Below are 17128 nucleotides of genomic sequence, written 5' to 3'. Positions count from 1 at the left end.
AGAGAGACGAGGGCCTTTGCGCCCTGCCCAGGCACATCCTCCACATCCTTGGGTTTGCCCATCGCCCCGGAGCGGCCGCCTCCGCCCCCTCCCTGGGGGCCCAGGCCTCTAATCACGCCGGCCACGGTCACGGCCTTCCCCCGCCCCCGAAGCTGACGGCCCCACCAGTAGTCACCTCCTGAGCGCAAACTCAGGTAAGGTCAGGGCGGGCTCATCGGGGATGACAAAAGAGGTTCCCACCATTCAGGAAACACCAAGGCTTTTAGGAACCCGGGGGGAAGACGGACGTATCTTTCTTATTTTAATGCATCACAGCGCAAAGCAGCTCTGGGAACCCAGAGCCACGTGGTGCGGAAGCCCGAGTCACGAGCAGGTGAGCAGGGACGCTCAAGGACGAGAAGCACCCAGCCGAGCCCCGTCGACCCGGCCGTAACACATCACAGCAGAGGATCCGGTGGAAGCGTCGGTTGTAAATGATCGATACCACGAGAAACGCCAATTTGCACCTGACGTCAAGATGCCAAGATCTGGACACTCCTTTCTGTGCCTCCACTGAGCCCGAGGTCACTTTGGACCCGCCCCAACCTGGGACACCTTGTCCCTGACCAGAATGTCGGCACCGAAAGTCAGGGCGCGGGGCGCAGGACGAGTGTGTGGTGGCACTTTTCTGCGAAGGAAACACGGGCTGCGGCTGCCGTCAGGACACCGCGTGGAATTCCTCGGACGTTTATTTTACGTATTTATTTACTTGTAAGAAAAGCGAAGGAGGGTCTTTTTCTCGTTTCAAACCTACTAATATGCTCTTTGCAGAAAACTTGAACCCCAAACAAGGAAAGAAAACCACGTGTAACCCCCCCCCCCGCCCCCAATAGGACAGCATTGGGGACACTTGGAGGGCTTATAGGGACAGTGAGACAAAGTGTGAAGTCAGGTCTGTGCTGTGCAGGGCGGGAGGGCTGCAGTCACTGCTCTGGGTCCCTCCCACCCCACCCCACTCCCACTCAGCCCCCGGACCAAGAGAGAAGGAAGGGGCACAGGCCGAGGGACTGTCATCCCCTGAGGAGATGCCGCATCTGGGGGACAAGACTTTCCCCATCCATGCCACCTTTCGGTCCTGCCTGACGTGGGCTGCGATCTCTACCCAGCCCCATGCCCTTGGCCTCTGCCCTCCCCCCCCCCACTGCTGACCGGTCACAGGGTGTCCCCAAGAGCTCCCACCAAAGAAAGCCTAGGGGTGCCTGGGGGGCTCAGCTGGTTAAACGTCCAACTCTCGACTTCGGCTCAGGTCACGATCTCACTGTTCGTGAGTTCCAGCCCCGCGTCGGGCTCTGTGCTGACAGCTCAGAGCCTGGAGCTGCTTCCCATTCTGTGTCTCACATTCTCTCTGCCTCTCTCTCTCTCAAATAAATAAGTATATTTTTTTAATTAAAAAAAAGAAACAAAGAAACCCTACGTCCCCTCTTCAGCTTTAGCCTTTCCAGGGGAAACTTTGGAATGTGGGTGAGGTGCTAGCTGGGAGTATGTCGCTGGGCTAAGGGATTCCCTCCTCCTCAGTCCACGGCCCTGCTTGCACTGGTTCCTACACTGTGGCCCCCAGAAGCCCCGGGGCCCACAGAGACAAGCCATGCAGAGGGGCCCCGGGAGCACCCAGCTTTCATCTGCCCTGCCCTTTGTGGCTGACACGAGTGTGTCCCCTCAAAGGCTTGCAGGGGTGGGGACGTCACAGCCGGCTCCCCTGCGTTTCCAGTCCGGAGCCCAGAGCTGGGCGGCCCCGAACTCAGCCTCAGCCTGGGTCCCGGGAGTGTGGGTTACGCGGGGTGGGGTCTCCAGAGCACGAGCTCCTGAGCCCTGGGCCATCAGCGTGTGACGTCGAGGGCCTCTACCCTGACCCTAATTGAGGACAAAGGGAAACTGAGGCCCGGCCAGAGGGGCACAGTTGCCATGGGACCAGGCGCGTTCCCCGCAGCGACTCTTTTGCACACTCAGGGTCCCGGAGAAACTGCTCTCTGCCACCACCAGTGTTTCCTCCTGGCAGCACGTTTGGGTGCTAGGTGCCCGGACCCCAGTCCTGCTTCCTCTACCTCTACCCCCCCCCCAACACTTGGGGGTGCCCGCAGGTGAGAAACCCAGGACTCGGGGCCTCCCGGGGTCAGAGGGCTCGGATTCCCGTGCCTGTTCCTGCGGCTGCTTGCTCCCTTCCCGTGACGGGGGACTCATTTCCTCGTGAGCCAGCCCGTTCTATTTTCAGACAATTGTTGGAAAGTACTTCCCGCCTCCAGCCAGAGGCTGCCTCCCCGGAGCTTCCGCTCGCTGCCCGGCCGAGTCTCAGATATCACACCGCTCGGCCCGGCTGCCAGGGCCCCGGCCTTCCTGGGCACTGGCAGAGCGCGGTCCCTACGGCCCCCTCGCACGCAGCCCTCCAGCCTCACCGCAGGGGCGTCTCACGGGCAGATTCCGGCGTTCCATGCTCTGCAACGGACTGTTCGCTAGCAGAGGAAGTTCCAGAAACCTCCGCCTGAGCGTAGACGGGTCTCCGAACTTGCCCCAGCCCCCCCCTCCCCCCCAGCACACGGGCATCTAGGTCCTGATAACCGCTGACTCATGGCTTTGAGACTCAGGCACCAGACTGGTGGGGCTTCCGGCAGGAGTGAAGCGGTTTCTAAATTTAGTGGACGAGGTAGTTGGGAACCGACCAGCGCCCCGGGGAGCCCTGGGTCTCCTCTCCCCGTCCCCCCACCCTGAGTGCCGGGAAGGGCCAGGCCGAGGCCGGGGCTGGGGCTGGGGACACTGACCGGCCTGGGCCCCAGCTGCTTCCTGGCCCGGAGGCAGTTAGGCCACAGGCAGCTGCGGCCCGCCACTCTCCCCGTCTCCCCTGGGGGGCTGGCAGGTCCCTGTTTACCTCCGTCCCTCACCCTGCGGCCACCCAGCCTGGCATTTCAGCTTCTGGGAGGAGCTGCCCGTCTGGTCCCTGCTGCAGGGAATGCCCCCCACCCCCCGGCCTTGGTGTCACCCGAACCACCAGTCGCCAGGTCAGGGCCAGATGTGGGTACGGATCTCGCCATGACCCTGGGACGCAGTAAAGATGAACGTGTCTGCCCCCCTGACCTGCCCCTCAGGCCTGTGCCGGCTCCTGACGCTCCTGGCTTCCCTGACCGGGACCTCGCCCTGTGGGTGCTGTTCCTTGGTCCTGGCGGGTGGCCCTTGGATGCAGCAGGAGGCCGCAAGGACAGTGGTGCAGGCCGCCCACTGGGGGACGAACAGCGGTTCAGCAGTGACAGGAGGTTGTCAGGTGCCAGCTAGGTCCAGGGGCGTTGGGGCCGTGAGCGTGGGGGCGAGGGAAGAAGGCCACACCAGCAAAGACCGGTGATGGATAAAGGCAGCTATGGGAGGGGGGGCTCCTGATGTGGGAGTGGGAGTGGGGGTGGGGGCTCCTGACATGGGAATGGGAGTGGGGGGCTCCTGTCATGGGAGTGCGGCGGGGGGGGGGGCTCCTGACGTGGGGGGGGCAGCTCATGATGTGGGAGTGGGGGGGGCTCCTGATGTGGGAGTGGGGGCTCCTGACGTGGGGGGGCAGCTCCTGATGGGGGAGTGGAGGGGGCTCTGATGTGGGACTAGGAGTGGGGGGGCTCATGATGTGGGGGGGCTCCTGATGTGGGAGTGGGGGGCTCCTGACATGGGGGGGCTCGTGACGTGGGGGGGCAGCTCCTGATATGGGAGTGGGGGGGGCTCTGATCTGGGAGTGGGAGTGGGAGTGGGGGGGCTCCTGACATGGGGGGGCTCCTGACGTGGGAGTGGGAAGGCTCTGATGTGGGAGTGGGGGGCTACTGACGTGGGACTACAGGGGGGGCTCCTGACGTGGGGGGGCTCTGATGTGGGAGTGGGGGGCTCCTGACGTGGGACTGCAGGGGGGGGCTCTGACGTGGGGGGGGTTCCTGATGTGGGAGTGGGGGGCTCCTGACATGGGACTGCAGGGGGGGGCTCTGATGTGGGGGGGCTCCTGACGTGGGAGTGGGGGGGGCTCTGATGTAGGAGTGGGAGTGGGGGGGTTCCTGACATGGGGGGCTCCTGATGTGGGAGTGGGGGGGGCTCTGATGTGGGAGTGGGAGTGGGGGGGGCTCTGATGTAGGAGTGGGAGTGGGGGGGGGGCTCCTGACATGGGGGGGCTCATGATTTGGGAGTGGGGGGCTCCTGACGTGGTACTTCAGGGGGGGGCTCCTGACGTGGGAGTGGGGGGGGCTCTGATGTAGGAGTGGGAGTGGGGGGGGCTCCTGACATGGGGGGGCTCCTGATGTGGGAGTGGGGGGCTCCTGACATGGGGGGGCTCCTGACGTGGGAGTGGCAGGGGCTCTGATGTAGGAGTGGGAGTGGGGGGGGCTCCTGACATGGGGAGGCTCATGATGTGGGAGTGGGGGGCTCCTGACGTGGTGCTTCAGGGGGGGGCTCTGACGTGAGGGGGCTCCTGACATGGGAGTGGGGGGGGCTCTGATGTAGGAGTGGGAGGGGGGGGCTCCTGACATGGGGGGGCTCATGATGTGGGAGTGGGGGGCTCCTGACGTGGTACTTCAGGGGGGGGCTCTGACATGAGGGGGCTCCTGACGTGGGAGTGGCGGGGGCTCTGATGTAGGAGTGGGAGTGGGGGGGGCTCCTGACATGGGGGGGCTCCTGATGTGGGAGTGGGGGGCTCCTGACATGGGAAACAGCAAGAGCAGAGTCCAGAGAGCAGAGCCCCACGAGGCGCCGGCACGTGGCTGCCAGGGACACACGCCCACGCTCCCCGGGCGGTGGCCCCACACAGTCGGGCCACATTTGGAAGCGGTCTTTGGCGGTCTGAGTCAGGTGAGGGTCTGAGATCACCCTGGATCGGGGCGGCCCTCGGCCACTGACAGGACAGGGGGAGACACGGACGCAGAGGCGACGGAAAGAGGTGGCAAGGGCTGGGAATGCCAGCTCCTCCCTGAGCGAGCCACGAGCGCCAGCTGCCGCCGGGAGCCGGAGGGACGCGGAAGGACCCTCCCCCGGAGCCGGAGGGGGAGCGCGGCCCTGACACCTTGACCTCCAACTCGGGCCCCCCGCACCCGCGGTTTGGGCCTCGGTCTGTGGCGTTTGCCACGGCAGCCCCGGGACACGACACAGTGCGTCTCAGGGAGGCACCTGTGCTGGCACCCACGGGAGGCCGTGGAAGGCAGACCCCTGGGCCCGGCCCAGGCCCCTGCACTCGGTTCTGGGACGGGGCCTCCTCAGTGTCCCCTGCGAGCCACCCCCCCCCCCCCCCCCACGAACCATGGCGGAGTCCGGGGTGCAGCTTCAGTGGCGGAGGCAGTAGGAGAAGAGCAGCACGGCCTGCCCGGGGAGGGAACCCGGAGGGCTTCTCGGAGGAAGGGGTGGGGCTGGGAGGTTTTGAGGGCGAAGAGGGGCGTGTGTTTCCGGGGGTCCTGCAGGCAGCACGCGGTGGCGGGTCCTGGGCGGGGAGGTCTGCAGGACCTGGGCAGAGGCGGTCCCCCTGCGCCCGGACCCTGGGACCCCCCACGGGCGAGCTTCTTCGTCAAAGAAAACCGCCTCCAGGGTGGTCAAGCCAGAGCCTGCGTCTCCAATCCTGGGTCAGAGGTCAGAGGTCGGGCACAGCCCACTTTCCGCCGGCTCTCGCCAGCCGTCCCATCTCCCCCCGCACGCGGTTGGCACCGGGCAGAACCTCGGCAGACTCGGGAGTGTGGCTCTGCTTTGGCCCTTCTTGCCCTCCTCCCGGCCCCTGCCGCCCGCAACGGCCCAGCTCCGCCCGCCCGGGGAAGCCTGGAGGAGGCTCTTCCCCTACGCTCCCCGGGGCAGCCTGGAAGGGCAGGTGGGGAAGCTGGCAGCCGTCGGCGGTGGGAGCAGACGCTCAGCCCCAGCCCCCTGCCCGGGGCTCGCCCGGCACCTGCCCCTCTCCCGTGACCTGCTCCCCTCCGTCTCTCCTCCCACCCGCCCAGCCCAGCCGTCTGTACCAAACAACCTCCACACTCGGTGGCTTCGAAAAGTAAGGACGAGCTTCGCTCACGATGGAGTCGCGTCAGCAGACGACAAGCCAGCCTCGCGGGACCCCACTGTCCAGATCTGGAGTGTCTCGTGCCTGCGATAAATAAAGATAGTGAAGGATCGAATCTGCTGGATGAGGAATCCTCGAGTCCATCCTGAGGGGAAGGTCACGGGCCAGCGCTGGGGGCGGGGGTGGGGGGGAGGGGAGGGGAGGGCAGCTCTCCCCGACATAGGACGAGGACGCGGGAGGACGAGGCAAGCACAGAAGCGCCTCCCGCCAACTGTGGTCGTCGTGACGGCGTCGGGCACGGGTCAGCAGGGAAGCTGAAACGGAGTGGCTGAATGTTTGGAGGGTGAAAGACGGGAGAAATCAAGCAGACACCCCTCGAACCAAGTAATCAAGTTATTTCCAGGAGTGAGATAAGTTACACTTAAGGTCACGTGCCTACTGATGGGGAAGAAGTTAGCGTCTCTGCACTGTCCCTGCCAGAAATGTGTAACCTGAGCCTAATTGTGAACCAGCAGACAAGCCCGAATTGGGGGGAATTCTACACAGTAACAGGCCTGGACCCTTCCAAAATGTCAGTGTCGGGGCACCTGGGTGGTTAAGTCCGTTGAGTGTCTGACTCTTGATTTCTGCTTAGGTCACGATCCCAGGGGGGTGGGATCGAGTCCTATGTTGGGCTCTGCACTGAGCATTGAGCCTGATTGGGATTTTCTCTCTCTCTCTCTGCCCTCCTTCCCAGCTTGCTCTCTCTCTCTCTCTCGCTCTAAAATTAAAAGAAAGAGAGAAAGAAATAAAGAAAAAGAAAGAAAGAAAGAAAGAAAGAAAGAAAGAAAGAAAGAAAGAAAGAAAGAAAGAAAGAAGCCAGTGTTGTGAATTACCCAGGAGGGCTCAGGGACTATTCCAGAAGAAAGGCTACAAGGGTGGGGGTGGGGTGATAGGGCCATGGAACGCAATGCAGAATCTTGGATTGTCTCTGCCCTAAAGATATTGCTGGAACAGTGGATGGGGCCTTGATAAAGCCGTAGATTAATGAAAAGCATTGCTTTGATGTTAATGTCTTGATGTTGACAATAGTCTGGTTATTGTATAAAACAGCTCCTTGTTTTCAGGAAATACACACTCAAGCGTTTACAGGTGAAGAGGAATCTTCTGCTACTCATTCTTAAATGGTTCAGGAAAAAATTGTGAATGGATGGAGAGAAAGGGATAGAGCAGAGACAATGTTCAGGGATTCAGGATGAAGGCTGTCTAGTACTCGGTACTATTCTTGCAAATTCTGACAACACGTCCCCCGACTTGTTTTAAAGGATTCCTCTTTTGTTGTCTATTTATTTTGAGAGAGAGAGAGAGAGAGAGACAGAGCATGCAAGCAAAGGCAGGGCAGAGGGAGACAGAGAATCCCAGGCAGGCTCTGTGCCATCAGTGCAGAGCCCGATGTGGGGCTTGAACCCACGAATCGTGAGATCATCATGTGTGCTGAACCCAAGTTGGACACTTACTGAATGAGCCACCGGGGCGGCCCTCAAATTTCATTTAGGCTTCAGGGGCTTAAAAGAACAACGGTCACCACCTTGCTCGAGGGTCTGCACTCTGGGCAGGGCAGCAGTGGCGGTCTGTCTCTGCACCCCCCCCCCACCCTCCCGTCAGGTGGCACAGTGGCTGAGTCACAGCTTGGAGCTCAGCAGGAGCGGCGGGCCATCCCAGTGACGGGGAGGGAAGCGGGCACGGCAGGCTCCAGAGCGGGCACAGAGACTGGGGTCTCAGACAGCTTTGTTTCAAAACCTCACTGCCCTCCAAAACTATGTAACTGTGTGAGAACAAGGAAATGCTAATCAGCTGGATTGTAACAATCGCTTCACAAAGTGTACGTACATCAAACGTCGCACGTCGTACCTTAAATACCCACAAATTTTGCCAATTATACATCAGCGAGCTTGGAGACAAGTAAGTTTTTTTTGGCTCTTTTCTCGATAACTTTATTGGGCTACAAACCATAACATTGACCGTTTTGAAGTGTGTGATTTGGAGGTTTTTGGTGTTTTCACGCGTTGTGCGTCCAGAGCCACCCTCAAATTCCAGGCGTTTCTATCACCTGGAGAGAAACCCTGTGCCCGCTCAGCACCCCCCCCCCCCCCCCGCTGCCCTCCCCACCCCCAGCGCCCAATAATCTGCCTTCCGTCTCTGGGGATTTGCCTGTCCTGGGCTTTTCATATCAATGGAACCAGACAACGTGTGGTCTTTCTTGCGTGGCATGTTTTCGAGCTTCTTCGTGCCGTGGATCGTGCTTCCTTCCTTTTTATGGCTGAAGAGCATTCCACCATGGGGACAGACCACTTTCTGTTTATCCGTTCATCTGCTGCTGGACGTTTGTTCCTACCTTCTGCCTGCTGCGAACAGTGTCGCCGGGAACATGGGTGTGCAAGGCGTTTATCTGAGCACTTCCAGTTCTCTGGGGTACACGCTCGGGAGCACTCTGGCAGGGCCCCGTGGCAGCCCGGCCCCTTCCCACCGCCGGGCCACATCTTGGCCAGCACTCGTTGCTGTCTGTCCTCGCCGGGTGCAGCGGCCGCCCTTCCGCTCTGAGCCCTACTCCGTGCCCACGCTGAGGACCGAGGACCGGGCGGTGACCCTGTCCTCCCAGCCCACGCACAGGGCGCCGGCCCGGGGTCCTGGCGTTCCCGCAGGGCAGGGACTGAACGTGGGGGGCTGCGGGCAGGTGTGGCTGGCACACCGCCAGGCCTCCGGCGGCCTCTGCACGGTGAGTGTCACGGCCACCTGCTGGAAGGAGGGCCCACGTCCCTCTCCCACCCCAGAAAAGCAGGTGCGCTCCTGCTGTGGGCAGAAGGAGGGCTTCGGACGGGGTCTCGGCTGCGGTGGCCACGGCGTGGTACCAGGTGGGGGCCAAAGAGCAAACATTTCCTCATCATGGTTCTGGAGGCCGGGAGTCCAAGATCCGGGTGCCGCAGCCCTGGTGTCTGGTGGGAGCCCGCTTCCCGCCTTGCAGACGGCGCCTTGTCGGGTCCTCATCTTGGGGGGCTGGGGAAGGAGTGGGGGAAAAGTCTCCCAGCTCCCGGCGCTTCTTATCACGGCACCAATCCCAGGACCAGAGCTCCACCCTCCAGCCCTGGCCCTTAGAGCCTTCCCCTGCTGAGGGCAGGGCCTGGGCTGCCAAGCTCCAGGGACCTGCCGGCCACTTCCTGGGGCCCGTGGTTCTGAGTAAGGACAACGACCATGGCAGGGAGCGTGGCGCCTCTTTGGGGGGGTGGGGGGCGCTACAGGGCACCGGGCACCTCCCATGGGCTTTCTGAGTTACACCCTCCACTGCCCTTGGCAAGGTGACCCCACTGCTGCCTCCCTCCCCTGGCAGAAGGGCCCCCACTGGCCACGCCAGGGGACACGGCTCTGGGCTCCCAGTAGCCCCCCCCCCCCCCCGTGACAAAGGATCCTCGCTCATGCCTGCTGTGCCCACCGGTTCTACCAGCCACCGCTGACAGAAGGACCCCCGGTGGGGCCAGCAAGGCCCCTGCCCCCTGCTTTAGAGCATTCGCTAAACGGCTTGCAGTGGTGAGCCCTCCTCTGTCCCTCTGAGACACACGTGGGGACCCACAGCCATTCCTCTGAACGTGACCGTCACGAGGGTGGGCCCATCTCCCCCGTCTGGTCACTGCCCGCCTGCGGACACAGCTGGCTACGCGTCCGCACTGACTGACCGCCCTTTGCAGGTCTTCACCTGGGCCCCACTGCCTCCTCCTCCCCTGAGGCTCGTCGGCCCTTCCCTACCTGCAGCCGCCACTGAGGAAGGTCCCTTAACTGCAGACCGCTGCTTTGCCAAAGCTCAGGTCCGGTAGGAGCGCCGCGCTCGGGGTTCCCACGGCCTGTCCCTTCACGCCAGGCCGCCCACTCTACAGAGGAAGGCACCTGGCTGGCCAGTGAGACTGTGGGCCGGGCAGTCGCTCCGGCCTCGTCCGTTCGTGGTGCAGGGTGGGGCTGCGTCGGGAGACCCCAGGACACCACGGTGACCCCTGATAGGAGGGGGGGCGTGGGGTTTCGTCGCCATGGAGCCGCACCCCGGGAGGGTGGACACGTCCTCTGCCATCAAAAGGCCTGGGAGAGGCAGCAGAGCCCCACTGTGCAGGCGGGGAAACTGAGGCTGGGATCCCCGCTGCAGACGTGCCCATTCGCAGCCCTGGGCTCCCTCTTCGACCCAACGCGGGCATCCCAGAAACCTGGCCTTTGACAGCCAAACGGGAGGGCGGGACCCTGAAGGTGCAGCACCTCCGGTTCCGAGTCCCCGCGACCCCCTCCCTGAACCGCGTCACCCTCACCTGCTGAGGGCACGTGCCACTCAGGTCGGCGGCAGCGAGGCTCGGCCGGCCTCCCGCCGCCAGAGGGCGCTGCAAGCACCGCTCAGGCGCCTCCCGCCCAACCCGCGCTGTTTTGCTTCCGGTTGTTCTGGAAGTCGTGGTGCCGAGGGTGGCAAGGGTGGCTTCCGGTTCCGGGACGGCCGCGGCCGGGGCGCCGAGGCGGTTCGCTGGGCGGGTGGTGTGTGGGCCGGGCCGCGGCTGCCGGCGGTGCCGATCCCTCCCCGGCGGATCCGAGGCGGGGCCCGCGCGGCCCCCGAGTCGCTCCGTCCTGCGGGGCCGCGGCCCCTTCGCCCGCAGGCCCCAGCCCCGGACGGCCCCGGGCGCGAATGAATGAATGAGCGAGCGAGGGGACGGCGGATCGGCGCCGGCCTTCTCCTCGGGTGACACCGCGGCGGCGAGGAGCAGCGCGGGGAGGGGGACAGAATGAACCGGGCCAAGCCCGCGACGGTCCGCAGGCCCAGCGCGGCGGCCAAGCCCTCAGGTGTGGGCTTCTGCCTGCGGCCCGGGTTCCCGGGCGTCGGGTCTGGAACGGTGTCCCTGGGCGGATGGGCCGGCTGCGACCGCCTCCGGGAGGCCGACTCCCTCTCGGGGCACACCCGAGGCTGCAGAGAAGCAGCTGAGGATCTCGCTGGCCGGGGGCGGGCGGCAGCACGGGCCGGAGCCGGGCTGCCTAGCGCCGTGGCCGGGCGCATGTGACCGTACGTCTGGGTGCCTCGTTTTCCTCCTCTGCAAAGCGAGAGGACGGGCGCCTGTGTCAGAATCTTGTTGGGATCAAGTGAGCCGACGCTCCCAAAGCAGGGGTCTGGTCTGGTCTGTAGTAAGCACCGCGTGACTGACCGCACCAGACCCTGCTCTGCCCTGGGCTTGCTGGCAACTGGTTTCTTGCCTGCCCTGCCGCTCGTCTGAGCCCCTCTGAGAAAGCGGGAGGTTGGAGTCCCTGCGCAGCATCCTCTCCCCGCCCCCCCACCACCGTGTAAAGGTGCACGTGTCCCCATCTCCCCTCTCTGCAGGGCACCCTCCGCCGGGAGACTTCATTGCTCTGGGCTCAAAGGGTCAGGCCAATGAGTCGAAAACGGCGTCCACCCTGCTGAAGCCTGCCCCTTCCGGCCTGCCTTCGGAGCGCAAGCGGGACGCCGCGGCCGCTTTGGCCAGTGCCTCAGCGCTGACCGGCCTCACCAAACGCCCCAAACTCTCCTCCACGCCCCCTCTGAGTGCCCTGGGGCGCCTGGCTGAGGCTGCAGTCGCGGAAAAACGCGCTATCTCTCCATCGATTAAAGAACCGTCTGTGGTCCCGATCGAAGGTAAAGCCGGTGTCCGGACTTGGCGGAGAGCAGGCCCCACAGCTCGTCTGCCGGGGGCTCAGGAAAGGCCACGTCCAGGCTTAGCGTGGGTGCGGCACAGGCGGAAGGGTGGAGAGGAGTCCTCTGCGGGTTTGTTCCCCAAAGCGCTTCTCACGCAGGCGCCTCCACCCACCTCGAGCCGGCGAGCTCGTGACGGGGACGGAGACCGGGAAGTGTTAATGCGGGCTAGGGCTTGGCACAGGGGGGTCTCGGGCCCCGGCGTGCTGCAGGAGCAGGTGTCCACAGCGGGCACGTTGCTGCAGTGAGCCTCAGCGGCCTTCTCTGAGGTTAGGGTGACCCACGGTTCGGGATCCTTACCCTGAAGCACGCCCAGCATGTGCCCGTGCGCCGTCTGCTGGGAAGCGGCTGGGCTTCGCTCTCTCTGCTCTTCAGCCCCTCTGCGGGGCTGGCTTGGGGTATGACTGGCCGCACTGCCAGCCACTTCCTCCGTGAGCAGCTTCTGTCCTTGGCTCGCCTCCGCTCTGGGCACTGGGGGTCAGCAGTCACCGAGGCAGACCAGAGGGGGCCCTGTGTTCTGGGGAGTCCCCCTCTGCCCGCACTTCAGTGACCCTCGCCAACGGGGCAGGAAACGCTACGACATTAACGTCAAGAGAAAGTACGTTAGTTCTGTAATTTACAGAAAGGCTTTGAGCTGCGCGCATCTGAGATCGCTCCTGGTTTTCTGTGCCATATTCCCACTGATTAATTTTAGCTGCTCCATGAGGCCACGTAGATCAGATCCGTCAAATAACCAGCCAGCCCCAAGTTTGGAACACACAGGTACTCACGTGACAGTGTTGGCAGAGAGAAGCCTCACGAGGGAACTGTAAGGTGCAGGTGAGCCTTAAAGGCTGGCTAGGATCTTGACAGGTGCTCGAGGATGTTGGGGAGTAAACCGCCAGGCAGAGGCCCGCATTCCGGAGAGGAAAGCGTGCCGAGAACGGGCTAGGTCCCGGCAGTGCACGGGGCGAGAATCGAGGCTGGCCGCCGGAGAGGTGCTTGTGCCTGATTCGGTTGGCGGTAGGGAGCCCTGGGGCATGGGGAGCAGAAGGCACAGCTGGGGCTAGCTGCGCTTTGGGAGACGAGTCAGGCCTCCGGTCCAGGCCCGAGCCTCGCGGGGCGGCAGCCCCCCGCCCCAAGGCGCCCTCCCCTGGCAGCGAGGGCAGGCGGACACTAAAAGCACACACAGGGCTGGGGCTCCTGCCCGGGCCACGGCTCTGCCAGTTAGTAGCCGTGCGTCTCCCGTAAACGGTGGTTCTGGAGAGCAGGTGGAATGCGGTGTGGAAAGCATATCCTGAGCGATGAGGCACTTTGCAGACAGGAGGCCGCACGTAGCTGTGCGTAGCCCTGGGCGTGGGGGACGTCAAGGTCTTCAGCAAGTCTGGCCCACCTGCCCTGCCTGCTCGTCCGCTGTCCTTGGCCCGCGGAAAGCCTTCGGTGAATATCACTGACTCTGTCCTCGTTCGGTGAACTCAGCAGTTCGGTGAACTCAGCAGTCGACAGCAGCGCCTCCCTCTGTGTGTTTGCGTATTTAAAGACGACCGGAAGGATCTCTCTGGTCAAAGCAGACGGCAAGGGGGAGTGGGAGACACCTGGACCCGAGCGATAGCGGGTGGCGCCAGGAGAAGGCGTGGTGGCCCCAACATGCTTTCGGGAGGCACGCTTAGCGAGGCCGCCGCTGACTGTGCGGGGAGGTTGGTGCTCGGAAAGAGGGAAGGACTGAAGACATGGGGGACGTGAACACGGGGGACAAGGTCAAAACCCAAAAAGGGTGCTTTGCAGAGACTGTTAAGGCAGAAACCTCCCTGCAGGCCAGGTCTGGGGAGAGGGCAGAGGCGGGGTCAGCGGCGGTGGGAGGAGACCCCCAGAGAAGCAGCCGCGGTTAGGAAAGTCGACGGTGCGAACCGCATTGGGTCAGTCAATTGGAAGACTTAGAAAAAGTGGGCTCGTTTCTAGAAAAGCGTATTCTGGGAGCGGGTAACTCCAGGGTAGCCGTGTGGGACGTGGTAGCCAGTCACCTGGAGGTGACGGGGCCGGCGCTCTGAGGCTGTGGGGCACTGTCCCTGCTGCGGGCCGTCGATGGCTGGGTCGGCCCCGTGAGCCCAGCGGGTCCTGCCCTGCTCCCGTCCTGGCGGTTACTGTTGTCCTTCTTGGAGAAGGGGCAACCACAACACAGCCCTGAGACCCCGCTTGCTGGGTTTCAGCCCTGTCGTCCCGTGTCTTGGGGGGGGGACCCAAAGGTGGGTTCTGCTTGTGGCCGACCGCCCTGACAGAGCCCTTCCTGTGCCTGCCAGTCCCGCCCTCGGTGCTGCTGGACGAGATCGAGGCCGCTGAGCTGGAGGGCAACGATGGCCGCATCGAGGGGGTGCTGTGTGGGGCCGTCAAGCAGCTCAAGGCCACCCGGGCCAAGCCAGACAGCGCGCTGTACCTGAGCCTCATGTACCTGGCCAAGATCAAGCCCAACATCTTTGCCACAGAGGGTGTCATCGAGGTGAGGGCTGTGGGTGGGAGGGGACGGGCCCCGGCGCCCTCCTGCCCTCCTGCCCCCCTCCCCTGACGACACGCCGCCTCCTGCAGGCTCTGTGCAGCCTTCTGCGGCGCGACGCCTCCATCAACTTCAAGGCCAAGGGGAATAGCCTGGTGTCCGTGCTGGCCTGCAGCCTGCTCATGGCTGCGTACGAGGAGGACGAGAACTGGCCTGAGATCTTTGTTAAGGTGAGGCCGCCTCTTCTGGGAGCTCAGCGCGGCTCTGGGAGCAGGAAGGGGCAACACTGAGTGTGCGCTGGCCGGAGGCTGGATATCTCACGGCCTGGGGCGTCTCCCCTGTGCGGGCTGTCGCGGGGTGGGGGTGGGGGGTTCGCCCTGGGAGGCCCCCCCCCGCCCCCGCCCAGGGAGCTGGGACATCGGGGGAGCGGTGGAGGGCAGGCGGAAGCGAGCTGCCCGCTGGGGCACGGAACGCGGACTTGTGTCACGTGCAGGTGTACATCGAAGATTCCCTGGGGGAGCGGATCTGGGTGGACAGCCCGCACTGCAAGACATTCGTGGACAACGTCCAGACAGCGTTTAGCACCAAGATGCCCCCCAAGAGCATGCTTCTGCAGGGGGAGGTGGGGCGCAGCGGCGGGGATCTCAGTGCTGGTGAGAGACACCGGTGGCCGGGCTGGGGAGAGGACGGAGTTTCCGTGAGGGAAGGGCTGGGGTCGCCTCCCTCCGCAGAACCCGGCGTGGGCAGGCGTGGGTGCTCGCGGGACGGCTGGGGGGAGGGGGGGTGTCCACGAGTGGCTCTGTGTGCAGGCGGCAGCCCTCACCCCTCGCTCACGGAGGAGGAGGACAGCCAGACGGAGCTCCTGATCGCCGAGGAGAAGCTCAGCCCCGAGCAGGAGGGCCAGCTCATGCCCAGGTAGGCGCCCCGTGCGGCCCCCGTCGGCAGGGCCTGCGTGCGGCCGGGAGGCAGACGGGGTGGGCCCGTGAGGAGAGCCGGCCCTCCTTCCTTCCTCCCCGCTCTGGCCTAGGTACGACGACCTCACAGAGAGCGTGGAGGAGTACGTCCTCGACATGCTCCGCGACCAGCTCAACCGGCGCCAGCCCATCGACAACGTCTCGCGGAACCTCCTGCGGCTGCTCACCTCCACCTGCGGGTACAAGGAGGTGCGGCTGATGGCCGTGCAGAGGCTGGAGATGTGGCTCCAGAACCCCAAGGTGAGGGCGGGGAGCCCCGCTCCCGGGCCCTGTGGGTGCCGAGCTGTGTGCGGGGCTGATGGGGACCCCCCCCCCCCCCACGTCCCCGCAGCTGACCAGGCCGGCCCAGGACCTGCTGATGTCCGTGTGCATGAACTGTAACACGCATGGTGTCGAGGACACGGACGTCATCTCCCACCTGATCAAGATCCGTCTCAAGCCCAAGGTTCTCCTCAACCACTACATGCTGTGCATCAGGTGCGGCCCTAGTGGGAGCGGGGAGGGCGGCGGGAGGGCAGGGCGGGGGGCGGCCGCGGTCCGCCTCAGGGCCCCTTGGCTCGGCTCGCGTCCAGGGAGCTGCTGAGCGCGCACAAGGACAACTTGGGCACCACCATCAAGTTCGTGGTCTTCAACGAGCTCTCCAACGCGCGGAACCCCAACAACATGCAGATCCTGTACACGGTGCTGCAGCACAGCTCGGAGCTGGCGCCGAAGGTAGGGCGCTGCGCGCGGGGCGGCCTGGCGCTCGCGCGCAGGAGAGCGGCCCCTGGCGCGGGGGCTGCCTCGGCCCGGGAGCCCCACGCCGGACTTGGGGGCTCCGGGCTGCACGACCGGGCGTCTGGGTGGAGGCGGCGGTGTGGTGCGGAGCCGCGTGGGAGAGAGCCCCGGAAGGGGACAGAGGGCCCAGTGAGCCACGGTCGCTCCCGATCTCGGGTCAGTTCCGGAGCGGGTGCGGCCGTGTCACGGGACTCTTCCTTCGAAGCTGAAACCGGATTTGTTCCGGAGGGGGCGGCACCGAGGCCTGAGCAACACAGCCGTTGGCAAGCGAAGTTCCCGTCCGGCCACCCGAGGGGTGGACTCTCCCGGTGGGGCAGGCGTCTGTGGCGCTGCGCAGCCCTGCGAGTCCCTGGGATCCCAGGGTGCTTTGGGAGAGCGAGAGCAGTGCTGCTGTTAAGGGAACGGGCTAGGCTTGGAAACAGCTGTGTGCAGGGTGGCCGGTAGGCGAGGCCCCCGTTGTCACGGCCGCTCCTTCGTCCTCGTGGCCTGCGGTGCGGCGTGAGGGGGGCTGGGCCGGCTGAGCCAGCGCGTTCATCCCTGAAGCTCGGCTGCCGCGGTGGGGACCGCGTCTTGGTCCATCCCCTCGTCTAACGAGGGCCGGCCCCCTCCAAACTGGCTGCCAGGACAACTAAAGATGTGTCCCCTGCCGTCCTGCTGTCCGTGTGGCGCCCGCTTGTGCCCGTGCGCTCCCGGGAATCGGGCGGGACGTTTTCTCGGAAGGGTTCTGGGAAGCTTCCCGCAGGACGGAGGGAGCCCTGAGTGCAGGCCTGGGGCGGAAGGAACCTGATGGCGGTGGGGAGTGACCCCACGTGCCCTTCTCTCTGCGCAGTTCCTGGCCATGGTGTTCCAGGACCTGCTGACCAACAAGGACGACTACCTGCGGGCCTCGCGGGCCCTGCTCCGCGAGATCGTCAAACAGACCAAGCACGAGGTCAACTTCCAGGCCTTCTGCCTGGGGCTCATGCAGGAGCGCAAGGAGGCCCCGTACCTGGAAATGGAGTTCAAGGTGCCGCCGCCGTCCCCTCGGCTCCCGCGCGCGGCCACCTCTCGGGCCGTCTGTGGTTGGCGCCCCGTGTGCCCAGCGGCCGGCCCCAGAGGGCAGCACGGGTCACGTTCTGTGCCTGGCCGCATGTGGGTGACCTCCCGGCTCGGCGTGTGGGCGGGTGGGGGGG

At 64.6% G+C, this 17128-nt stretch overlaps 1 protein-coding gene and 1 long non-coding RNA gene across 3 annotated transcripts in view; one reads left to right on the top strand and one right to left on the bottom strand.

Annotated features, from left to right (window-relative positions):
- Positions 1-730: 730 nt before the first annotated feature.
- LOC145713288 (uncharacterized) lies at positions 731-10398 on the bottom strand. Of its 2 annotated transcripts, XR_014136324.1 has the most exons (4): positions 10342-10398; positions 5979-6103; positions 5281-5593; positions 731-2486 (listed from the first exon to the last, which is right to left on the bottom strand). It is a non-coding gene; the product is annotated as an uncharacterized LOC145713288 (long non-coding RNA). The 2 variants fall into 2 exon arrangements; XR_014136323.1 differs by having other exon boundaries at positions 5281-6103.
- A 129-nt stretch (positions 10399-10527) lies between these two features.
- INTS1 (integrator complex subunit 1) overlaps positions 10528-17128 on the top strand; it is a 29589-nt gene continuing 22988 nt past the window's right edge. The window contains exons 1-10 of the mRNA XM_081791648.1: positions 10528-10861; positions 11391-11681; positions 14015-14211; positions 14298-14435; positions 14699-14858; positions 15015-15120; positions 15233-15419; positions 15511-15656; positions 15752-15893; positions 16786-16962. Of these exons, the coding sequence (XP_081647774.1) occupies positions 10804-10861; positions 11391-11681; positions 14015-14211; positions 14298-14435; positions 14699-14858; positions 15015-15120; positions 15233-15419; positions 15511-15656; positions 15752-15893; positions 16786-16962 (1602 nt within the window). The 5' untranslated portion in view covers positions 10528-10803. The remainder of the gene's footprint in view (positions 10862-11390; positions 11682-14014; positions 14212-14297; positions 14436-14698; positions 14859-15014; positions 15121-15232; positions 15420-15510; positions 15657-15751; positions 15894-16785; positions 16963-17128) is intronic.

This window comes from Panthera onca, chromosome E3 (genome assembly GCF_046562875.1).
Source record: "Panthera onca isolate mPanOnc1 chromosome E3, mPanOnc1 haplotype 2, whole genome shotgun sequence".
Classification (NCBI taxonomy): domain Eukaryota; kingdom Metazoa; phylum Chordata; class Mammalia; order Carnivora; family Felidae; genus Panthera; species Panthera onca.
The sequence above is the reverse complement of the archived record's forward strand: the minus strand, read 5'-3'. Positions and strand labels throughout refer to the sequence as shown.